The following is a 23,688-nucleotide window of genomic DNA, read 5'->3' as shown; positions in this document are numbered from 1 at the left end:
TTCAGTATCTGTTTATTTGTTTAGACTTGCTTATATCAGGACTTTACCTGTAGGCTTCTTATACAATTAAACAAATATTATATCCAAACCCATGAAGTCTACAGTTCAGTCCAACTGCAACACAAAAATAAACTCCATAATAACTCTACAGCCATAGCATAATTATTAAACTGTATGTAATATACAGTATATAAAATAAAATAGAAATGTATGTGTTTAATTAAAACTAAACCAAAACAAAACATACATTATAAAGGAAAAAAATAAACTGAATTTAATGTAGAAATAAAAAAAATCATGAGTGTGCTCCCCTCATCTTTCTCATATAGATAGAGGAAAAGGTCATCCGAACCACTTCCAGTTCTGTAATATTTCTCAAATATCATGTCTTTTTGTTTCTCATCATAACTAATTGATAATACTGAGACACAATCATTTATCTTTATTTATAATCACACTTTATATACTTTATATTAAAATGATATTTTCACACTTAGGTAGGTCAAAAACAATGGTGGAATTTTTTCATGATTACATATGCATTACCTAGATATTGCATGGAATGTGGTCAAGGCAGAAGCCAGACTGTTAGCATATAATGAAACCAACCCCTGCATTCTGATGTAGTAAAGGAGGTTCTTACCTTGTATGATAATGCATAAGAATATCATTACTGTCATATTGAATAAAGAACATCATTATTAGTGAACTGAATTAATAAATAAAAATCTAACATTATATAATTTTTATATGGTAGTACTCTACCTTGGCTTATTCTGTCTAGCAGTGACTTGGTGTACTTGCTTCAGTGCACATAACAACAGTATTGACTGACTAAGAGAAAAACATAAAAAAATACAAGTTGAAGTAGCTGTTCTTAAGGTAAAAATGAAACAGTAAACTAATTTGTAGTTGAAGTCTCTGTTTAAAGATAGATGAGTTTTTAAATTCGCTAATCCTTTTCAATTGCAGATTTAGAAATTTCAGAACGTTGTACAGAATGATCTGTTCACGATATCGCAATGAAAATGGAACTGTCTTGATACATTTCATCAAGGAATAAGTGTGCCACATTTCAACAAAATTGATCCACGGCGGGCTGAGTTGTTTCATGTGGACAGACAGTCGAACAGTTTGTCAGACATGGCTATTGCAATAAGTGCTTTGTGCATTAAATGCAAATGCTTTTAAAAAATGCAGTGTTATCTATTCATTTCATAGTTATTGTTACATGTACAAAATGAAATCCCTATCTGCATACTTGTCAAATATGCACCACACCTTCACTGTCCTTGTCCATCAGCATGAATCACCTGCTGTAGGTTATATAAAATATAACCACAAAATAATAGATATAGGCGAGTGAAACAGCCAAAATTCATAACAGCAAAATTCACTAAAAAAGAGTATTTTGGTGTGTTAAAAGTTTTTGGGGGGATGGAAAGAAAGGAACACTGCTCCTCAAGGGTCTGGTAACACAGTACACCTCTTTTGATCCAGTATATTTCTCAGAAAAGAGTTCAGATGACAGTAAATGGAGAAAAATGGTCTTTAGGAAATTCAACATAGCTAAACACAACTCATGATGAGACAAAAATACATACTCTTAGACACTACAATGAAGTGAGGCAAGGAAATTATTTTCAAAATTAGCTGAGAAAAAAATGCTATAACTGTGGTCTTAAATGAGTTCCTGCTTTGTATGTGCTCGTGGGAATTTTAGCCTCTGAGTCTGCACTAGTTTTTGGATTACCCCCCACCTTTACAACCTCCCTCCCTAATCTATACTAATAAAAGGCAAAGCCCTCACTCACTCACTCACTCATCACTGATTCTTCAACTTCCCGTGTAGGTGGAAGGCTGAAATTTGGCAGGCTTATTCCTTACAGCTTACTTACAAAAGTTTGGCAGGTTTCATTTCGAAATTCTATGCGTAATGGTCATAACTCACAGCTATTTTTCTCCATATACTGTAATGGAGTTGAGCTTGATGGCCATGGGGGGGCGGAGTTTCGTGTGACATCATCACGCCTCCCACGTGATCATGTGAACTGACTCAACGCAGTACGTAGAAAACAAGGAAGAGCTCCAAAACGCGCTGAAGAAAACATGCATTATATAATTGAGAAGGCAGCAAAACAATAAGAAGCGAGCGAGTGACATATACAACCATATTCATGAGTGCAGCTACTTCGGAAACAAAGCACGGTGTAAACCTAAAGTTTAAATTAAGTTCATAGACAGGCTGCCGCTGGCGTTTGTCATGCCCACAGCTAATGCGGGATACAAGTTTAATGAGAGGACGCAGGATATAAACGAGAGTTTTGATCACTTTGTAACTAAGTTAAAATTGCAGGTGAAGGGCTGTGCTTATGCAAATTCTGAGAGACTGTATTTGAGGGGGGATTGACAGTTAAGGCGGGTGGGGGAGTCACATCATCATCTCCCCTCCCATTCATCTCATTTCGCTCTGAGCTGAGCTCCGCAGCTAACGCAGTCTTGCGGAAGCAACTTTGTGACGTTGCCACCAAATACTCACAGAAAAATCCACAAGTTAATACACACGCTGTCTCTAGAGTTTCTCCACACTGTGATGTATATATATGTGGATGTATATGTATATATACTGTATATATGTGTGTATATGTATATATATGTATATATATATATATATATATATATATATATGACAGCAACACTCATGACAATGACAATGTCAATCATGTTACGTTATTATTAAAATGTTTCCTTTTCTTTTTCATTACTTCTTTAACACACTACTTCTCCGCTGCGAAGAGCGGGTATTTTGCTAGTACACAATAAAGCCTATATATTAAGGTGGACCAATGGTAACGAAACTTTCATGGAAATGAGTTCATCCATTTTTATGTAATTGGCGAACAAAGAAACAAACAGACAAACTATGATTTTATTTGTATAGAAGATGCACAGTATGTTCAGTTTGTTGGATTTGATACCGTATTGCATTTTTAACATTTTAAAGTACTTTGAGATGGTGCAAATTATTAACTTAATCAGTATTCCCAGACAATGTACTGTAGTTGATAAGATTTTCTCTTGGTGTAAATACAACCACAATATACAATATATGACATAAAAATAAAATACATTTATTAAATTATGATATATTGCATAAAACATAACATATAAAACAATTCATGCCCACTAGCTAATGCCCAAAAATATATAATAATCTTTCTATTATAAAAAACAATCTTGGGGAGGTAGACAATTTGAGGTTTCGCGAGAGACACTTTAACTTGCTCCCAGCTCTTAAAACAATGACAAGTAAAACACACAGCTTGCCAGCAGTAGAAATCCAGCAGATGATCCAACTGCTTCTCCTTGCGTGCATTCTGCCACCCTAACACCCCTCTTCACAACCTGAGCGGCAGAGACACAAAGTGGCAAAAAGGACAGCGGCTGTATAGGCTTTAAAATGATCGACAGGCAGCGCGACAGCAGCAGCAGCAGTAGAAAGACAGCAGATGATCCGACGGCATCTCCTTAGCGTGTGTTCAGTCTGCGAGAAAGAGATTTAACCACGCCCAGGGCCGGAAATAAAGGACAAGTATTGTTTTTACAACGTCACGTGAGACAAGGCAGTGAGCCATCATTTAAAACAAGTCCACGGACATCAAACCTACCAGTTGTTGGATTGCTTTTGGCAGACACGCATCATGTACTCCCAGCTCTTAAAACAACGACAAGCGACAAGCAAAACACACAGCTCGCCAGCAGCAGAAAGCCAGCAGATGATCTGACTGCTTCTCCTTAGCATGCGTTGTACTTCTCGAGAGTGACTTAAGTAGGAAAGAAACTATGTGCCTAATAGTTCCCACTTTTAGTGACCTGTACCTCTTTCTTGACAATAATACATGAAAGAGATGATTACCTATGCTGTGTGAGGAATACCTGAACATGGCAAAAAGGGGTATGGAGCCTTCAAAATAGACCAAAAATACAGGCCAGGACCTTCCCTATCAGCACAAAAATTGGAACACTAGGTTTTAAAGTTCAGCAAAATTCTTACCAGTCTCAAAATTACTCACAAAGGAGAAGAAACCTCCTTAAAACTCTGGCTTGTAGCCAAAAGGCAACAAAAATTAATTGTAAAATGAAATTATTTTAATAATGAACAAACATAATCACAAAAAGGTGCTTATTAAATAAAGTGGATTTGACTCAAAGATAATCCTCATTACAAACCTAATTACAGAAAACAATACCTTAATACCTTTCACAAACTTCAATGAAGTGCTCCCTTAGAGCCTGTTTCTCTGGCTTAAATAGGCAGGAATAGGGTTCAGGAGTGGTGACATCAGCATGGCCCTGCCTCTTGGCGACCACCTAAAAAGGAAATCGCACATAATACAAACTTAATGCAACAGTACACAATTAAACAAAAATAAACAAAATCAATAAATATAACATAAAAATATGAAAAGTTATTCAAAAGTAACAAAAACAACAATAAAATATAAAGCATATGTGAATTTAGACTGTGACATAATAACCTGGCTAAGTGTGGTCTTTTTTATATTTCATGCATGTTTCCTGACCTACGATGTATACATATTCTTAATGGTATGTATGCTCATATGGATTTCCTTATGATTATGGGGAAACTGAGGATGCTTTCAACGACTGCTCTATAAAAAATGAGCCAGCAATGACTGGATAGTTTAAACCTAAATAAGTTACAACAAAATGGGTGGAAGAACTCTTTACAATAACGGTGCTGTCACTGTTTGATATTTTAATTTGAACTGTTACCTTTTAAAACTCTTCCCAAAATTTATCACGATTGGACACTGTTACTTTTTCTATCATTCTTCAATGTATCCTTTATTGTAGTTTATATTGCAAGTTTGTTTAATTTGTAAAACACCTTTTTACTTCCTGCTAAAATTTGTCAATGCTGTATTTTATGGTGTATGCTGTGAAAGATTTTTTTTGTACTGATAAGCTTGTAAATTTGATAGTGTACTTTTAATCATTTATCTGCATCGAGATTGAGAATTCTGTTAATATATAAAATGAAAACTGAGTGGTAAAAAAGTATGATCCCAATTTTCTTAATTTCAACACTTTTCTTAATCATAGAAAATACTGCTTTTATAAAGTTCAGCATTAAACTTTTTATGCCATTTTTGCTGTGCTAATTTAGCTGGTTCAGTATAGGCACATGGACATTATTCTTTGATTTTTTCAGACACTCACTGTTTTGATATTCAGGAGACCAAACTTCCACAGCATTTTAGTGGAACAACATTGCCTTCTGCTGGTTTCATTTCAAAACTACAAGTGTAAAGAAAAAGCTGTAGTAAAACATTAAGTCCAATCTAAAATACATTGACAAACAGAGGAAGCTTGTTTAACTTTAATATTTTTGCTCTGCCAGCACCATTCTCATCACTCAGCTACTGCTTTTCCCACACAAACAGGGATTCCATCACCATAAATGCAATCTTCATGGTTCAGAGTTATCCATGCACTTTCACAACAATTTACCCAGTAGAAAAACCAGTTATTCTTCTCTATACCTTACATTAGCTCACTGTTGTGAAGGAGCATGAAATTTGTAATGCCAAATTGTTAATATTGTGACAGATAGGGGGCATTGTTGTCCCCTTGAACCCTCAGACCAGACACCAGATGCCAAATAAAAGTCCAAATAATGGATTTATTACAATAATAATGTGCACAAAGCACCCTCCACTCCACAATACTCATACACAATAATAATCACAATAATCAATAATCATCCACATCTCCCAGCAGCTCAGTCACCCTTCCTCCCAACTTGGCTCATTGCTGGGATCTCCCACAGTCCTTTTATAGTCCCTGACCCGGAAGTGTTTCTCTCTTTCTGTCCATGTGACTGGCAACAATTCCGGGTTGGATAAAAACTCGTTTTTCTTCAACCCAGAAGTATGTCATTTCTTCTGTCCCCGTGACTGGGACGTACTTCCGGGCTGTATGGAAAATAATCTTTGAGCCTCCCTGTGGAGTCCTCTGGCAGCACCCATGGTCTCCAGCAGGGCTGTGAATAAAGACTCCATTTTCCATGATTACCTGCTGGAATTCGGGGCACCTCCATGCTGCAGGGAGGGCTCCATCTGGCAGCCTGGGGGTATTGGCCAGGATGAACTGCCGGCCATATACCACAACATTCAGGGAATATGGGACATGCAAATGATTATGAGACCACTGCAAGTGGCCCTGCATTTTGCAACTAGATGAGCACTTTAGTGTCTGAACAGCATTTTATGCTATTATTCAAACCACTTACAATAGGTAAGGTATGTGGTACAAGGTATGTGAACCTTTGCTTTCAGTATCTGGTGTGACCCCAAATTGCAGCAATAACTGCAACTAAACGTTTCCGGTTACTTTTGATCATTCCTGCACACCGGCTTGGAGGAACTTTAGCCCATTCCTCCGTACAGACCAACTTCAACTCTGGGATGTTGGTGGGTTTCCTCACATTAACTGCTTGCTTCAGGTCCTTCCACAACGTTTCGATTGGATGAAGGTCAGGACTTTGACTTGGCCATTCTAAAACATTAACTTTATTCTTCTTTAACCATTCTTTGGTAGAACGACTTGTGTGCTTAGGGTCGTTGTCTTGCTGCATGACCCACCTTCTCTTGACATTCAGTTCATAGACAGATGTCCTGACATTTTCCTTTAGAATTCTCTGGTATGATTCAGAATTCATTGTTCCATCAATGAAGGCAAGCCATCCTGGCCCAGATGCAGCAAAACAGGTCCAAACCATGATACTACCACCACCATGTTTCACAGATGGGATAAGGTTCTTATGCTGGAATGCAGTATTTTCCTTTCTCCAAACATAACACTTTTCATTTAAACCAAAAAGTTCCATTTTGGTCTCATCCGTCCACAAAACATGCCTCCAATAGCCTTCTGGTTTGTCCACGTGATCTTTAGCAAACTGCAGACGAGCAGCAATGTTTTTTTTGGAGAGCAGTGGCTTTCTCCTTGCAACCCTGCCATGCACATCATTGTTGTTCAGTGTTCTCCTGATCGTGGACTCATGAACATGAACATTAGCCAATGTGAGAGAGGCCTTCTGTTGCTTATAAGTTATCCTGGGTTCCTTTGTGACCTCGCTGACTATTACACTCCTTGCTCTTAGAGTGATCTTTGCTGGTCGACCACTCCTGGGGAGGGTAACAATGGTCTTGAATTTCCACCAATTGTACACAATCTGTCTGACTGTGGATTGGTGGAGTCCAAACTCTTTAGAGATGGTTTTGTAACCTTTTTCAGCCTGATGAGCATCAACAACTCTTTTTCTGAGGTCCTCAGAAGTCTCCTTTGTTTCTGCCATGATACACTTCCACAAATGTGTTGTGAAGAGCAGACTTTGACAAGATCCCTGTTCTTTAAATAACACAGGGTGTCCACTCACACCTGATTGTCATCCCATTGATTGAAAACACCTGACTCTAATTTCACCTTCAAACTAACTGCTAATCCTAGAGGCTCACATACTTTTGCCACTCACAAATATGTAATATTTGATCATTTTCCTCAATAAATAAATGACCAAGTATAATATTTTTGTCTCATTTGTTTAACTGGTTTCTCTTTATCTACTTTTAGGACTTGAGTGAAAATCTAATAATGTTTTAGGTCATATGTATGCAGAAATATAGAAAACTAGCCAACCCACTACGCCGCATAATCAGGCCGCTTTTTAAATGATTTTTAAGCACAGAGGAAAAAATAAACATTTGAAAAATCCGTAATTTAATAAACCACAAAGAAAAGTAACATTGCAACAATGCACGCTACGAAGCAACATACAATTGTCCATGACTGAAAACCGGAGGAGCGCCATCGCGGTTTCTCCTTCCAAAGCGAAGGTCGGGGTTGAACAGCGCTCGTTCAGTACGCACTGCCCGCTTATGTGCCCGCCCCCAACTCCCTACCTGAGTCGCTTTCGTCTGTGTACAGTCCACATGCACATGTGAGTCACGTTGACTGTTAATTTTCCAAACACCGCCTCAGTCGGTTTCCACGTTGATTTTTCATTGTTCTTTGCGGTTTCGGCTGCTTTTTTTTTATATATAATCCACCAAGTCACCCAACCATGGGGGGCTTTACAAAGGGCAGGGACGTAATCAATGCGAGCGTATGACCCGCACGTACTGGGAATTTCTCGTTCGTGAGGAACAATTGGAAGCCACAGTCTCCATCACGAATGGGGTTCAACGGCTTACCCACGCCGAGTAGACACATGTTGCTCCATTCAGTGTAGCGTGCGTGCAGTACCGAACATACAAGTGCATCACAGACCTGTTAATTCTCAATCTTACGTGGCTGAAAGTCACTTGTCCCTCTAAGAATTTGGACGCCGACCGCTGTTGGGTCTGTAACTATTTAGCAGGCGGGAGTCTCGTTCGTTTTCGGAAATAACCAGCCAAATTGCTCCACCAACTAAGAACTGCCATGCACCACCACCCACAGAATCGAGAAAGAGCTATCAATCTGTCAATCCTGTCCGTGTCGGGTGAGGTTTCCTGTGTTGAGTCAAATGAAGCAAAAGGCTCCACACCTGGTGGTGCCCTTCCGTCAATTCCTTTAAGTTTCAGCTTTGTAACCATACTCCCCCCTGAACCCAAAGACTTTGGTTACCCGGTTGGCTGCCCGGGTCATGGGAATGACGCCGGATCGCCTGTTGCGGGCCTGCATTGGTGAAGCAGGTGAGACGGTAATGAAACAGAGGCACAGGGCTTATTGGTTTTTAAAGACTGCTTCCTTCATTGGGTTTTAACCAATGCACGGAACGAACCAACACACAATCGTCCATGCAGCGCTCAGGGTGGAACGGGAGGAGAGGAGAAGGACATCCACTCCGCTCCCTCCGTCATGCTAGTCTGCTGGTTTCTCGTTCAGTATACACTGCCTGCTCATGTGCCCACCTCCAACTCGTCACTCGAGTCTTTGTACAGTCCAGATGCACCTGTGACTCACGTAGACTTTTCATTGCTCTGTGCGGTTTTGGCTGCCTTTCTATATATAATCCACCAAGACACCCAACCACGGTGGGAGGGGGGTGTGTACAAAGTGCAGGAGCATCTAAGAAGACACATGTTTGTCGCGGATGCGAATTGTTGTATGTAGCGTGTAAAACAGTTTGCTATGGTCACGCGGTCGTGCGTCATAACCGAAAACTCGTTTTTTAAAGACTGCATACTTCATTGTGTTCTAACCTCAGTTGTAAAGGAATGTTTTAAGGATCCGATGGGATACCCCTCGCAAACCGTTTTACACGCTACATATGGCGATTCACCTCCGCGAGAAACATGTCTCTATGAACAGTCAGCGTGGGTCAGAGCTGCATGTTGCCTCTACGACAGACGAATATAAATGACGCCATTTTTTCTGTATCGTCGCATCTGAGTTGGTGGGCGTGGCTCTGCGAGTTGTCGTCATATCCAATGCTCTTGGAGTTGGTGGGCGTGGCTCCTTCCTGCGTGCGCCATAGGTGTCTCACTTGTCGGCGGCTTAGTAAATCCACGCCCCTTCTGGCATGTTTTCCATGGTTGTCTTGCCTTAGTGAATTATATATATAGATTCTAAAGGGTTCACAAACTTTCAAGCACAACTGTACTTATACCATGCACACACTGAAAAGTAGCACCATATGCTTGTACATAAAAATGAAAAAGTACTAAATTTAGAGCATATTAGGTTGTAACAGATAACCCACAGAAACACAAATAGAGGATTATGTTACACATTCTAAAATTTCCAAAAGACAACACATTAAATCTATTTACATCTTGGGTATGTTGATATCTTTTATACACTAAAATGCTAAGAAGTGTAATTTCAACTCCTGAATCCGTCTACTTACCCTCACTCAGCATTCAAGATACTGTTATTTAAAAACCTTATAATCTGAAACTGTACAGAAAATAACAAAATTTGAATTACATTAATATTAATTAGGGTAATTAATAAAATAAAAGTACAAGGCAAACAATATCACTTTTGACATTCGAACTTGACCACAAACCAAGGTCAGCATCAAGACTAATTTAGCTGGGGAGACATTAGATTTTCATTGGGCGACCAATATATGATTACGATTCAAATGAAACCCACTTATTTTTGATTCAAAACACATATGTTGCATAGTGCATAAGGGAAAGATTACAACAAAGAAAACTTCACCCTCATTATCACAGGATTGATGGGCAAACAAGCCAAATGTAGGTTATTTCAATCAAACATTCATAAGGAGGCACTGATAGTTTTTCATTTGCTATTTCAATTTGTGTTGCAAGTACATTTGTAAATTCCTTCTTTTGAATAAGTATCTATAACTTAATAACTGATACAACTGATACCAAATATTTTCCTGTGTTACATTTTGAGTTGCCTTTTCTGGCTGAATTTTTGACTTTGCTGGGCTGTAGGTATTGTCATACTGAAAAGTGATAAACCCTTGCCAGGTTCACACTAGTTTAGTCATTAATATTCTAAATAGCTCAGCCAATTCTTTAAAATCAGATACAAGTTTGGTAAAAAATTACTATGACATTTGTGATAGGCAGCATGGACGTACAGCAGTTGTCACTGGACTGGATTTCAGCTGTGTCACTGCTTGCAAGGAGTTAGTATGTTTTTCTTGTGTTGTCATTTATTTATTTAATTCCTTTACTATTCCCTTAAAAAAGCATGTTTGTTGACCTTGCACCTCTAACTTTATGCTAGAATATACATGTTCAATCGATTTAAAAAATGTACACATGACATAACATTCAGGTGCATTTGGGGACTTAGTTACTGATACAAAAATTGATTCATTTTTAATTTTTTGTTACTTCATCAAAGAGCCATTTGTAACATTTTTGTTTGTTAAATATTTTTGTAACAATATGTCATATTTAAAAATAACAGTGATAATAAAATGTAATTTCATGTGTTAGTACACTACATTAAATATCTGCTTTTTAACAGCATCTTACAATATCATGTACTGTACTTAAAAACACAATGCAAAATAGAAAGCAGAGTCCAATTTAAGTGATGTGCAAATGGCATTGATTGATATATATATATTTTTTATAACCAAAGGGATCCCAAAAAGGCAAAAAAGAACAATTATCACCAAACAAATATTTGGTGCAGTAAATACAATGCCCTTACTCAATGTTAGTAATGTTACAGCACCACTCAGTTAAACTAAAGGCCAACTCATACTGTATAAACAATAAGGTGAAATTACCAAAAGACTCAAAATACCAAAAGAAAAATAACTGTAAAGCAAAAATGGACAACACTACCAAAAAAATCACAATCAATATTACTCCATAAAAGAAGAAAAGCAACTGAAATTAGTTCCCCATTTACATATTAACTAGCCAACCTGGGGCGTACCATATGCCGCATAATCAGGCCGGTTTTTTAATGATTTTTAAGCACAGGGAGAAAATTAACATTTGAAAAATCAGTAATTTAATAAATCAGCAAGAAAAGCAACATTGTAACAATGCACGGAACGAACCAACACACAATCGTCCGTGGCTGAAAACTGGCGGACCGTCCTTGCGCCTTCTCCTGCCAGACGGAGGGATGGGGGTGCACGGCGCGGAGTCTGGAACTGGAGGAGAGGAGAAGGACGTCCATTCTCCTCCGTCCGTCATGCTAGTCTGCTGATTTCTCATTCAGTATGCACTGCCCGCTCATGTGCCCACCTCCAACTCGTCACTTGAGTCGTCGTCTTTACACAGTCCAGATGTACCTGTGACTGACGTAGACTTTTCATTGCTCTGTGCGGTTTTGGCTGCTTTTCTATATATAATCCACCAAGACACCCGACCACGGTAATAGCGAGGTGGGAGGGGGTGTGTACAAAGGGTAGGGACGCAACCAGTGGGAGCGTATGAGTCACACTTAGTGGGAATTCCACGGTTTGCAGCCCGAATTGGGTGCAACGGCTTACCCACACTGGGTAGACACACACTCAATGTCATGCATAATTATTTATTGAATGCTAAACACTTCTGGAAAGACACGGTTGTCTAAAACAGGTTGGTGTGAGAATACAACAGTAAGTGAATAAAAAGATGGAACTCTGGAGAGAGCAAAATACAACACAATAGTGAACCCGCGGCATAACAAACGCCGCATAATTATTTATTGATGGTTGAACACTTCTGGAAAGACACAGTTGTCTAAAAAGGGAGGGTTTGAGGATACAACAGAAAGTGAATGAAAAGATGGAACTCTGGAGAGAGCAACATATAATTGTCCGTGAGTGAAGAAGACGCATTTTTGTCACGGATGCGAATTGCTGTATGTAGCGTGTAAAACAGTTTGCTACAGAGCATATGGTCGTGCGTTGTAACCGAAAACTCGGTTTTTAAAGACTGCTTACTTCATTGTGTTTTAACCTCAGTTGTAAAAGATTGTTTTAAGGATCCCATGGGATACCCCTCGCAAACTGTCTTACACGCTGCATATGGCGACTCACCTCCACAAGAAACATGCCTCTATGAACAGTCAAGGTGGCTCGGAGGTACATGAGGCCTCTACAACAGACAAATATAAATGACGCCGTTCTTTGTGTCGTCGCGTCCGAGTTGGTGGGCGTGGCTCTGCGAGTTGTCGTATCCAATGGTCTTGGAGTTGGTGGGCGTGGCTCCTCCCTGCGCGCGCCATAGGTGTCTTACTTGTCGGCGGCTTAGTAAATCCACGCCCCTTCGAGCATGCTTTCCATGGGTGTCTTGCCTTAGTGAATTATATATATAAATATTAGTTAAAACTAATATTATTAGTAATAGTAATTTATTAAAACTATCTAAATATTTAAGAACCTGGAAATGAACTGATTTATTGTATAACAAAGGTGACACTTATCTTAAAGTTTGTAACTTCTGTCTCACAATACAAAGAAGGGAAAGAGTACTGTAAACCCAATTCTTTGTCAAATGTCTGGCTGCTACCCAACTGTTTTGGTAGAGCACAATTCAGCTCCGCCCTTGTTATTTGCAGAACATGGTCCTTTGTAAACTGTAGAAATTTTAGTGTGATCTTTGTTAAACGGCACACAGTTATCTTTTGCCCATATATAAACTGCAGTTTCCTTTCTAACCTCATGTTATCTTTATATCACTTAGGGGATGTTGCACCTTCCTCAAATTATCAATTCTTTCAAATATCTTTTAGCTGCAGGTTAATAACATCTGTTCTTTACAATAATAAAGCTAGATAATTCACCCATTAGGTAATTTATACTATAATGTAAATGCTATTAATTCATCCTATTCTTATTGAGCAATGCCTATAGAATTTCTTTCCTCTTCCATTCATTTTCAGATAGGTGACTTTTTGTGTATGTGTTTCTCTAATAGCAGCTGGTGTGTGTGCACTCTCATTGGTGTCTGACTCACTTGTACTGGTAATCCAAGTGGTGCTCAGATGAGTAAAAGAGGAAAATATACTAAATGTACAAGCTGATGTAATTACTCTCAAGGTAAAATTGAAACAGTAAACGAATTTGTACACAAAGTTACACAGAATGCTTCTCCATTTTAAGATAGACAAGTTCACAGATTTGCAAATGCTTTTCAATCTATTTTAAAATGTGATAATTTTCTGCAGTACAATCTGCTTAATATATCTCAACACAAAATTGACTGTCAGAATTGGTCTACTGGGGGCTGAGTTGGTTTGTGCAGTCAGACTGACTGTCATGGCTATCACAATAGGTGCTTTGCACATTATATACAAACACACCTAAAAATGTATGGATGGATGAATATGATATACAATAGATTGCTCCAGTAGACTGGGCTTGATTCCCAACTACTTGGAGGCAAGTGTTTGCACCTTCTACCCATGTCTACATTTGCTTTCCTCAACATAAAGACATGTACAGTATGTTAGGTTTACTCTTCACTCCTAAATCACCCTGTGTGACTATGTGTGTGAGTGTATTCCATAACAAACAAGCACCCATCCACAGTAGGTTCCTGACTTGCAGCCAATGAGAATTGAAATAGCATTGTTCACTGGAGGTTATAAATGAATTAACAGATTCCATCCATCCATTTTCTAACCCGCTGAATCCGAACACAGGGTCACGGGGGTCTGCTGGAGCCAGTCCCAGCCAACACAGGGCACAAGGCAGGAACCAATCCTGGGCAGGGTGCCAACCCACTGCAGGAATTAACAGATTCCAACAATCCCTATGTACAGTATATTCAGTTAAATAATCTTTCTGTTCTGGAGCTAAAATAATGTTATTTTCCTTTTAGCATAGAGGTCTTCATTCATGGTCCTGGAGGACAGCAGTGGCCACGGGTTTTCACTTCAACCAATTTCTTAATTAGAACCCATTTAATTTCTGATAAAGCAACATATTTTTGGGGCTTAATTTTAGTTACCTTGCTTGTTATGATTCAAAACCTTTGTGTCTATTTTAGTTTTAAGCAGTTGCATTAAAGTTTTAATTGTTTCATGTCTACTTAACCAGTCAAAGTTAATATCTTGCTAACCTGGTTCCATTTACAATTGTGAATACACATTGTGATTTATCTGTATTAATAATATGTTTATAAATAAAATTAGAGAAAAGGAGAAGATTGTGATGTGCAAAGTGTATGGATAAACACTATATCATTTTCTAAGCCTGCCCAATACTGAGCAGGGCTGTGGGTGTTTGAAGCCAATGTCAATCCCCAGGCAAACACATACACGACACACACCAGTGCCAATTCAGCATTGCCAATCCATGCACCCTACATGTCTTTGGACTGTGGGAGGAAACTGAAGTACCCACAGGAAACCTTCTCAGACATGGAGAGAACATGAACACTCCATACAGGAAAAAACTGACACATGAATGCTGGTCTTCTTACTGCAAGACAGCAGTGCTACCATTGTGCTACTGTCAAAAGGATAATGTTCTCATAAAAGAAAACTAAATTGTACAATTTGTCTTGAATTAATGAAATCAATAATAAGCAATACAGTTAAATACCAAGTTTCATCATCTACAACGACTGCCTTCTAATTAAAAACTGGTTGGAACGAATGCCTGCAGCTAACCAGGACAACGAGTGATGATCCCGGTTTTAGCACCATGTAATGTATAGTTTTCCGTTAGAATTTTTAGTTGATCACCGCCGACATCAACCCCATTCTCCTGTTGTTATAAGGAAGCAGTCTTAATCATCAGCCTATAATGTTACAATATCTTAACCGAGGCTGTTTATGCTTGAAAACCACATTAAATAAGCAAACCACTAACTCACAAAAATGCATCCCTACTACTTTTCCAAACACTTTTGACATTTTAAGGCCCACGTCTAGCGTAAATGTCAATGATTAGTGACTAATTTGCCGTATCTAGTATGGCCCTGGACATATACAAAGACAGATTAAAACCTTTTTTTCTTTAACGGACACAATATGATTCTGACAGCAGAAAAATCATGCCTATTTTAAAAATGACTTTATTTTGGTATGCCAGTACCTGCCATACTATCAAATGAACGACGTTTCAGAAAGGAAAAGTCATTTTAGTACGCACAATGCTTAATTATATCACACAGTGCACACAACCAACATGGCCACCTAGGTCTTCTTAGCACGTGTTAACTAGAGGATAGGCAGCGATCTTTCTATTTCGTTGGACAACATAAGACCACATGACGGCTTACTCGAAATTCTAATGGCTAATGGAAAAACAAACAACCACCTTGTGGTGACGATCTATGCATTTGCTGTCGTTGATTGGTTGTTTTTGCAAGCCATACACACCTTATCGACCGCCCTTCGATCCGGTCAATCTTATTGACGAATTGAAAGAGGCGGTGACGAAGGAGTTTCGCTGGGCTCTTGTGATTTGTGAAACAAAGTTTACCAGGCGTAACCGTGGGGGGCAGGAGAAGGAGGGCGTGCGTGCCCCGAACTCATTCCCTGACTGGGCGAATGACACCGAGAGAAACGATCGTTTGCTATGATTGGACGTACCACGGTCATGTGTGTATGAGGACGCCAGGGGGGCGGTGTGAGTAGCTGTAGGGCCGAAAGAAGGGAACTCGCGCGCCTTCCTGCGTCTCTGTCTTTTCTTGTTCACAACCGCCTAGAGCAGCAGAGGTTAGGCCACGTGCTGAATAGCGCTATTAATTAAGAAAAGATCTGAAACAAAATCGAAGTTTTTCGACCGCTAGGATGGTGAAGCTTGCCAAGGTAATTTTGTTTGCACTTTTCATGCAAACCTTTCGAAGATTAGTATTTTTATTTTTTTTATTTAATGCGGTCGCTATCTAATGTTTTCAGTACCTTACTTTGCAGACTCCTGCGCGGGAGATTATGGCTGACTGTGGCTTTATATATGGCGATCGCTGCCTTGTTGTTTTTATTCACCGACATTAACTGCGATTGCCTTTCCGAAGTCGACCGCCATTTAAAAAATCCGGTCGTTTTTCTTAAGCGCATCGTGTCGTAGGTGATGTCTTCATTTTTTGTCTTCTCTATGCGAGCCACTGTCGTGCCTGAATTAGATCAATGCGTGTAAAATAATGATTACATATGAGACGATTATTTGGACGTCTTCTACTCGTAGACGATGCGTTAAGTGAGAATTTTATGATTACTGTGTCGCGTGCCGCAGAAAGCGGGTGTAGGCCGTAAGCAGCACGTGAAATATCCAGTGGGCCGGCCCGCGTGGATCCCCGATTGTGATTTTGTTTTTTTTTATACAGATATCCCGTTTAGATTTGGAAAAGGCATACGATCTCCTATTTTAAAAATAAAGGTTATCTCTTTTCAATTTTTGCCACTTTTGTGTTCTCATATCAGGCAAACAAAAAACAACTCAATCCTAAGAAGGCAGCACCGCCGCCTCCGAAAGAAGTCGAGTCTAGTGAGGAGGAGGAGGAGGATTTAAGCGAAGAAGAGGAAGACGAGGAGGAAATGGTAAGGGTAAAATCCGGCCGCATGTGCTTTTCTTCTATATGGCATATAAAAAGTGTTTGTATTTCTAGTCCACAACAGACGGGTAATTACGGCTTTAGAATAAAGGTCGGAGCGTGAAAGCTTGGCCACATGGGTTGGTCATAATGTGGCGTGGTTGAACAAAAACTTAAGTGTGGATCACACGTTCGACACTAGGGTTCCTCCGGCCTACATATCAGGTCACACATGTTGAAACGCTTTTATTTGGGTTTTAGATTGTTTAATCGGATTTTGTCGTAGGTTGGTCGAGCGTCAGACAAAAAAAAGTTCGATTACCACCTGTGCGTTTCATTCAAGAGAAGAACCGAAAGTCCCAGAATGCACGTGGATTCGGTGGGCTGCCTGGTAGCCACGTGTCTGGTTTAGGCATGGAATGGCTGCAGGGGTTGATCCATTAACGGCCTGCTTGTTGCACTGTAGGCATTTGGTTTTGTAATACTCGTTTTGCTTCCACTATTCTATGGTTTACAAAACTTGGTAGAAATTCATTTTTGAACACTCGAAGCATCGTAGAGTTGTATGACCCCGTCATAGTCACGTGGAGTGCTGGTCGCAGTTATAACCACGTGGCTTTCAGGTGGCCCTTATTTTGGATTTTGCAGACACCTAACATATTACAGTTACAAAGAAGTCATATATTGAACAGTTTGTGAGCGATTGGTTACAGTAAGTACAACAGACAGGAAATTGCAGGATGAAAAGATACGTTTTTGTACATATGTTGCTAAAACATGTATCATCTACATTAAGGTTTCTCTTCCATGTTCGTGTATGCACTGTATTCCGTACACTGTGTAGTACCCAAGTTCTTTTTCATGGTCTGTGTTTGTGTAGTCATTTTAAAAAATATAAGGTTTACATAAAACAAAAAAAAACGTGCAAATCCTGAAATACATAGTATCCAAAAATAATGTCCTATGGCAGCAGCTGATACCACTGTTCAGAAAGGGGAATTTGGTGTCGGTTGTGCAAAACCAAAGATCGTTATATGAATGTAAATGCAGTGTGAATCACATTTTTGTGTGTTTTATGAAAGGGGACATCTGTAAAGGGGGGTGGTGGTTCTGTTTTCAGTGATAATAAACAATGTAAAAAATGGTGGGGGAAGAAAACTCGCCGCTTGCATGATCCACATGTATTTAGATGCTGAAAACTTGAAAAATGCGTGTATGTTTTGTAAAAGTATTACTACTACCTCAAAACTCAACATGGAATATAAATAGGAAAGATGCATTCCCATTGAAGATCTGCCTGTTCCCTCAAGGGTCCTAGTTTTGCATTAAGTAGCAGTAATAATTTAGCAAAATATCAGTTGGAATGTATGTAGAACAGACATGTGATGTGGATAATGCAACACGAGGTGGGGGTTTTTTTGTTTTTTTTTTTTTCTTTCTCATTGGCTGTTTTTGTATTTGGTTTTTGGAGAGAGCAGGTCAGCATTGCATTCTGTTACATTATAAACTGTTTACTTATTCTGCCTGGTCACCACTATAAACTACATGTGAATAACTTTTATAAATACAATTTTTGATAGAATTGGTTTCGCTTTACTTTTGTGCTTCTAATACGTTTAGATGATTTTGTTGAAGATTGAGCTCCAGTGCTATAATTTGTTGCCAACATGCATGAAGACCTTGCATTTTTTCCATTAATCATAGATTGTTGTGCTGTTGTAGGTACCACAGCCAAAAGGTAAGGGAAACAAGTTAACACCTGCTAAGGCAAATAAAGCAGCCAAAAATGGAAAACTAGCAAAAAAGCAGCAGGAGGAGGAGGAGGAGGAAGATGATGATGACGAAGAAGATGAGGATGAATCAGGTAAGACTTTCAAAATAGGTATTTTCATTAGTAATATGTAAAAGTGTACATGGCATTCTTACAGTAAATGCATTCCTTCAATTTATAAGAGAAATTATTGAACTAGCCATTTTATAAAGTGATTTGTTCACCTTCTAGATGATTCTGAAGATGAAGAGCCTGCACCTACCCCCAAAAAGGGCAAGGCAACACCTGTACCTGTGAAAGCTATGTCTGCCAAGAAGGCTACTCCAGCAAAAAAAGCAGAGTCTTCAGAGGAAGAGGATGATGACGATGGTATGATTTATACACAATTGTACTTTTTTATTGGGGTAGGCAGATGTAACATGGGGTGTAAAGTAATTATATTTTTAAAGTGAACAAATATAGATTCAAACCATACTGATATTTTCTTAGGCCTTATGGGACATTGTCTTTATGTGATGCTACTTTTTTTTTCTTTCTCAACTTTTGCAGACGAAGAAGCAACTGTTTCACCCCCAAAGAAAGCAACTCCCGCTAAGCAAGGCGCAGCGGTTGCTATGACCAAGAAGACCCCTGCACCCAAGGCAGGTATGAAAGTTACACCAGCTAAGTCAAATGTGGCAGCAGCCAAAAAAGCAACACCAGCAAAAGATGAGGAATCTGAAGAAGAAGATGAGGATGAAGATGACAGCGAAGAAGGTGAGGCTATTTTTTTTTTTTAAACCTCAGGTGCACACCTGATGTTGACATGTTTTTTGTTTCCCTCCAAAACAGATATGGTCAAACGAAGTGTACCATAAATTATGCCTGCAGAATGTGGTAGAAGTGAATTGAAAGCTGCTGCAAATTAAAAAAAAATTGTATTATGCAGCATATTTCCTTTCTATTGGCCTAAAGTTGTTTTATCTGTTAGACTACAGTTGTTAAATTATGCTATATTGAGACTTTTTTTTTCTTTTTGTCACTCTGCAGTTTATGTAAAATAATCTTTCATTTTTAGATTCAGAGGAGGAGGAAGCCATGGATACAACACCAGCTCTTGCAGTTCATGGAAAGAAAGCTGCCAAGGCTAAGCCTAAGGACGAATCTGAGGAAGAGGAAGATGACGATGATGATGACGACGATGATGATGAGGAGGAGGATGAGGAAGGTGAGCTGTTTAGATTCAGGAGGAGTGTTTGTGAAGAAAAGTGTTTACATGAGCTATATATAAGATCATATTGGTTATGCCTTTAATTTAAATTGAATTCTGTTTTTGCACTAGGTTTACACGTTACCTGAGTATTAAAGTTAGGTTTGTTTTGGCTCCATTATGAAAACAACTTATTTCTTTGCTAAATAAACATCCCTGTATGATTTGTGATCAAAATGTTATTTATCCACCCTGCATAGTATGAAAAATTAACATGTAATGAGATTCTGTGTGTTTAGATGTTCAACGTTGAGGGCTGTTGAAAGTTGGGAGATTGTGGTAATAACTGAAATTAAGATTTTTAAATATAAAATTAGTTAAGTAGGGTTACATTTAGAGGTCCCAAACATTTCCTTATAGAATCCAAGGCAAGAAAGCTGTTAATTTTGCTGTTTCAGAATTATCTACATAAAGCACCAAAAGTGATACACAACCTTGGAATCAATTTTCTTTTGTGCCCCAAGTTATAGATGTCATATTCTATAGCATTGCAAAGATGTTTAAAATTCTTTTTTGCCTATCTTTTTGGAAATTTCGTAACTAGACATAAAGAAACAATATTTTGGACAATGACATAGGAGTTTAATTTTTTGTTACTTTTTTTTCACTCCGTAATAGTCTGTCCCTTTTTTGGGGGGAGGGATGTTATTGGCAAGGGAGATTACAAGGAGCAAGCAACAAGCTGACACAGTGGTATTTGATCAGAGGGAGGGATTTCTATGTGAAACTTCTGAGAGGTGCAGGTACAGTGTAACAGTACTTACCAGTACAATAAATGTTGCAGGTACTAGAAGTTAAAATAATATTGCTCAGAAAACTAACCTAGGGAGAATGTATGTAGAAGTCATATACTCTGGGTACTGTAATTTGTACCCATGATGCTTTAACTTAAAAGGCTATACACTAAGACATGCTGACAGATCAAGTGTAGAACTGAGTCCTTTGGCAAGCGTGCTGCTCTTAGTCAAGATTGTGAAACGGTGCGTAAAGATAAGCTGTAACACACACCATTCCTTTCTTTTACAAACAACTGTGTAATGCACTATAAATGACTGATCATTGACAGCTGTATATCTTTGGAAGGCTGTGGACCTCCACTATCCAGTGGCAATGAGCCTTTCCTTTTGTGTGTGTGTGTGTGGCCCATTGTAGTTGGGATCTTTGATATGGCAGATTGACACGCTGATTCCCTCAGCATGTGTGCGCAAATTATGATTTATTGGCAGGAAGACACCTATGGGTTATGAATATCTTTATATAAACTTTTTTTTTTGTCATATTGGATACATTTGTCTGGTAAATGATTAGATGCACCCTGAGTGCTGTGGCAATATTTACTTGTTCTCGCATGTGAATTAGAGTGCAGTAATTGCAAAAAACCGAGATTGGGTGACAGGTTTGTGCTACCTTCAAAAATAAACTGTTCTGTGTGTGACCAGTGGATGGACTCCTATCACAAAATACACATTTCTGTGCCCTCCATTTCCTTGTGTTACTTTGAGCACAGACCATCCAAAGTTCATTTCTAAGTATAACACATTTTACATGCTACTGTCTTTGTTGTTGTTGTTTTGGTGAATGTATAGGCACATGCTGGTTTTTCTGGATGAAAAGAAAGTGAATCTGAACCATAATAGGGTACAGTATGTATACAGCCAGAAATATAAATGCGTGTTTTAAGATGCAGTGTGAAATTGTGATGAGTTTTACACATCTGGAGTAAAACAAGTGTTATATGGAAACAGTGAAAATCTTGGTTTTGACATTTCTGAGAGGTACCAAGTCAAACATACATACTATATGTAAAAGAATAATCATTCTACTTTGCACTAATTATACGGTCTTGGGACAGATTTCCAAATGTGTATTTTATGGTGCAAAAATTTACTGTAGTAACAGTTCAGTATACACAGTTGCTCTTTTGTTATGTATGATTGCTACCTGGAAGCTCAGCTATCTTTATAATTTATTTCACTTTTTAGAAGCCCCCCAAAAAGCAGGGAAAAGAAAGAAACCAGAACCTGCAAAAGCTGCAACTCCACCAGCCAAAAAGGCCAAGTCTGAAGGTGAAAGTAAGTAATTTTTATACATTGAATTTTTTATTTTTTTTTCCACCTAAGATGTGACTTCTACATCTTTCGGTGATCTTTATTTTCTACACATGTGATGAATAAGAAGGGACTTAATACTGAACTTTTTTGATGTGAATAATTTAAAATTCTGATGTGTAGCTGTAAGAATTAGCCACATTAAGGTGTATCCTTTTTATTTAAAATTGTCTTAATGATGTGTATGTCCTTTTTAGGCTTCGCCCTTTTTGTTGGAAATTTAAATACAGCAAAAAGTTTTGAAGAAAATAAAGATGCCCTACGAAGCTTCTTTACTAAGAAGGGTTTAGAGGTCCAGGATATTCGAATTGGTTTTAATAAGTAAGTTATACTTATCAGTAGTTTTGTCTTACGTACTGCAGTATTTTAAACAGTTTTTTCTGCTGTAGATAAAGTACACTGTTAAACTTCACTGTTTGGGTTGGGGAAGTTAAATCAACAAAGGGGATGCTGCTGGTGTGTTGGTTTCCCCCCCATCACTTTTTTTGGAAGGAGATGGCATTAAATTTTGGAATTCCCATTTATTTAATGTATATTTCTGTTTTTAGGAAATTTGGCTATGTGGATTTTGCATCTGAAGAACAGCTTTTGAAAGCTTTGGAGTTTAATGGCAAGAAGGTCCTTGGTCAGGAAATAAGGCTGGATAAAGCAAAAAGCAAAGATGACCCTTCAAGTAGGAAAGGCAAGTAGCATGTTTTTGCTTTGGTTTTCACATGCAGATAAAAATTTGTATTTGCAACATGTTTGCTTGTCTGGGGCATAGTTAAGTGCAAGTTTGTACTGCAAGCCAATTTGATTGTTTCAGCAATTTCATGTAGTTAAAATTCTTACAGGCTTTACATAAAAGTTTGTGCTTCATTACTTGAATCTGAAAATTTCTTTTCATGCATTTCTAAATTCAAAAAGCCTGAGAGATCCTTTTTTTCATTTTAACGTATACAGAATGTTGTTAGTTAGATGCATTTTTATGAGAAAGTTTTCATTGTTCTCTGTGCTGTTTCACCTATACAAGGTTGCATTTTCCTCTTTGACACATAAGAGTGCAAATATCAATATTGGGATTTACTCTTGTGACTGGGAATAGGAAACATTTGTGTGCATTACTTGTGACCCTGTAAGCGTCTGAAACCTTTGTATTGGGTTCTTTTTGAGCTATAAAAATTTGTTTCACCATGACTTGAGCTTGTAAAAATATACTAGTTTTGTCTTTAAGACCAAGCGCCATAAACCATTTCTAATATGCTAATAGCAGATTGATTCAAGAAACTTGTGTGGACTTTAATGTAGCAGCCAATTTAACTTTCAAGAGACTTCACAGAGTTCTAAGAGCCACTGTACAGAGGCGTTTCCAATTGTTGGCATTTTGTTTCATGCAAATTTTTTTAATCTTCCTTAACAGAAAGAGATTCCCGCACCTTATTTGTGAAGAACCTTCCTTTCTCCTCCTCTTCAGAGGATTTGAAAGAGTTGTTCCCAAATGCCGTTGATGTCAGGATGCCTTGTGCACGAGATGGATCCAGTCGAGGGTAAATATTTCAGACTGTTTTTTGGAATCCCAAAGCTTAGGGTTTT

The 23,688-nt window shown here is 38.5% G+C and overlaps 1 protein-coding gene and 1 non-coding gene across 3 annotated transcripts in view; both read left to right on the top strand.

The window, feature by feature from the left end:
* The window catches only part of ncl (nucleolin), a 35,107-nt gene that overhangs the window by 4,907 nt on the left and 6,512 nt on the right, over positions 1-23,688 (top strand). Inside the window, exons 1-10 of one of the 2 annotated variants that reach the window (XM_039766284.1) lie at positions 15,984-16,266; positions 16,879-16,995; positions 18,711-18,852; positions 18,991-19,128; positions 19,309-19,515; positions 19,817-19,966; positions 21,991-22,080; positions 22,314-22,437; positions 22,665-22,798; positions 23,516-23,642. In XM_039766284.1, coding sequence (XP_039622218.1) covers positions 16,249-16,266; positions 16,879-16,995; positions 18,711-18,852; positions 18,991-19,128; positions 19,309-19,515; positions 19,817-19,966; positions 21,991-22,080; positions 22,314-22,437; positions 22,665-22,798; positions 23,516-23,642 — 1,247 coding nt within the window. In that variant the 5' untranslated portion in view covers positions 15,984-16,248. Of the gene's footprint in view, positions 1-15,983; positions 16,267-16,878; positions 16,996-18,710; positions 18,853-18,990; positions 19,129-19,308; positions 19,516-19,816; positions 19,967-21,990; positions 22,081-22,313; positions 22,438-22,664; positions 22,799-23,515; positions 23,643-23,688 lie in introns of those variants that run through there. The other variant, XM_039766291.1, reaches the window with a different exon arrangement.
* LOC120520077 lies at positions 22,165-22,237 on the top strand. Its single transcript, XR_005631760.1, has one exon. It is a non-coding gene; the product is annotated as a small nucleolar RNA SNORD82 (small nucleolar RNA).

This window comes from Polypterus senegalus, chromosome 1 (genome assembly GCF_016835505.1).
Source record: "Polypterus senegalus isolate Bchr_013 chromosome 1, ASM1683550v1, whole genome shotgun sequence".
NCBI classification, from domain to species: Eukaryota; Metazoa; Chordata; class Cladistia; order Polypteriformes; family Polypteridae; genus Polypterus; species Polypterus senegalus.
Note: the sequence above shows the minus strand (reverse complement) of the source record. Positions and strands in the feature narration are given on the sequence as shown.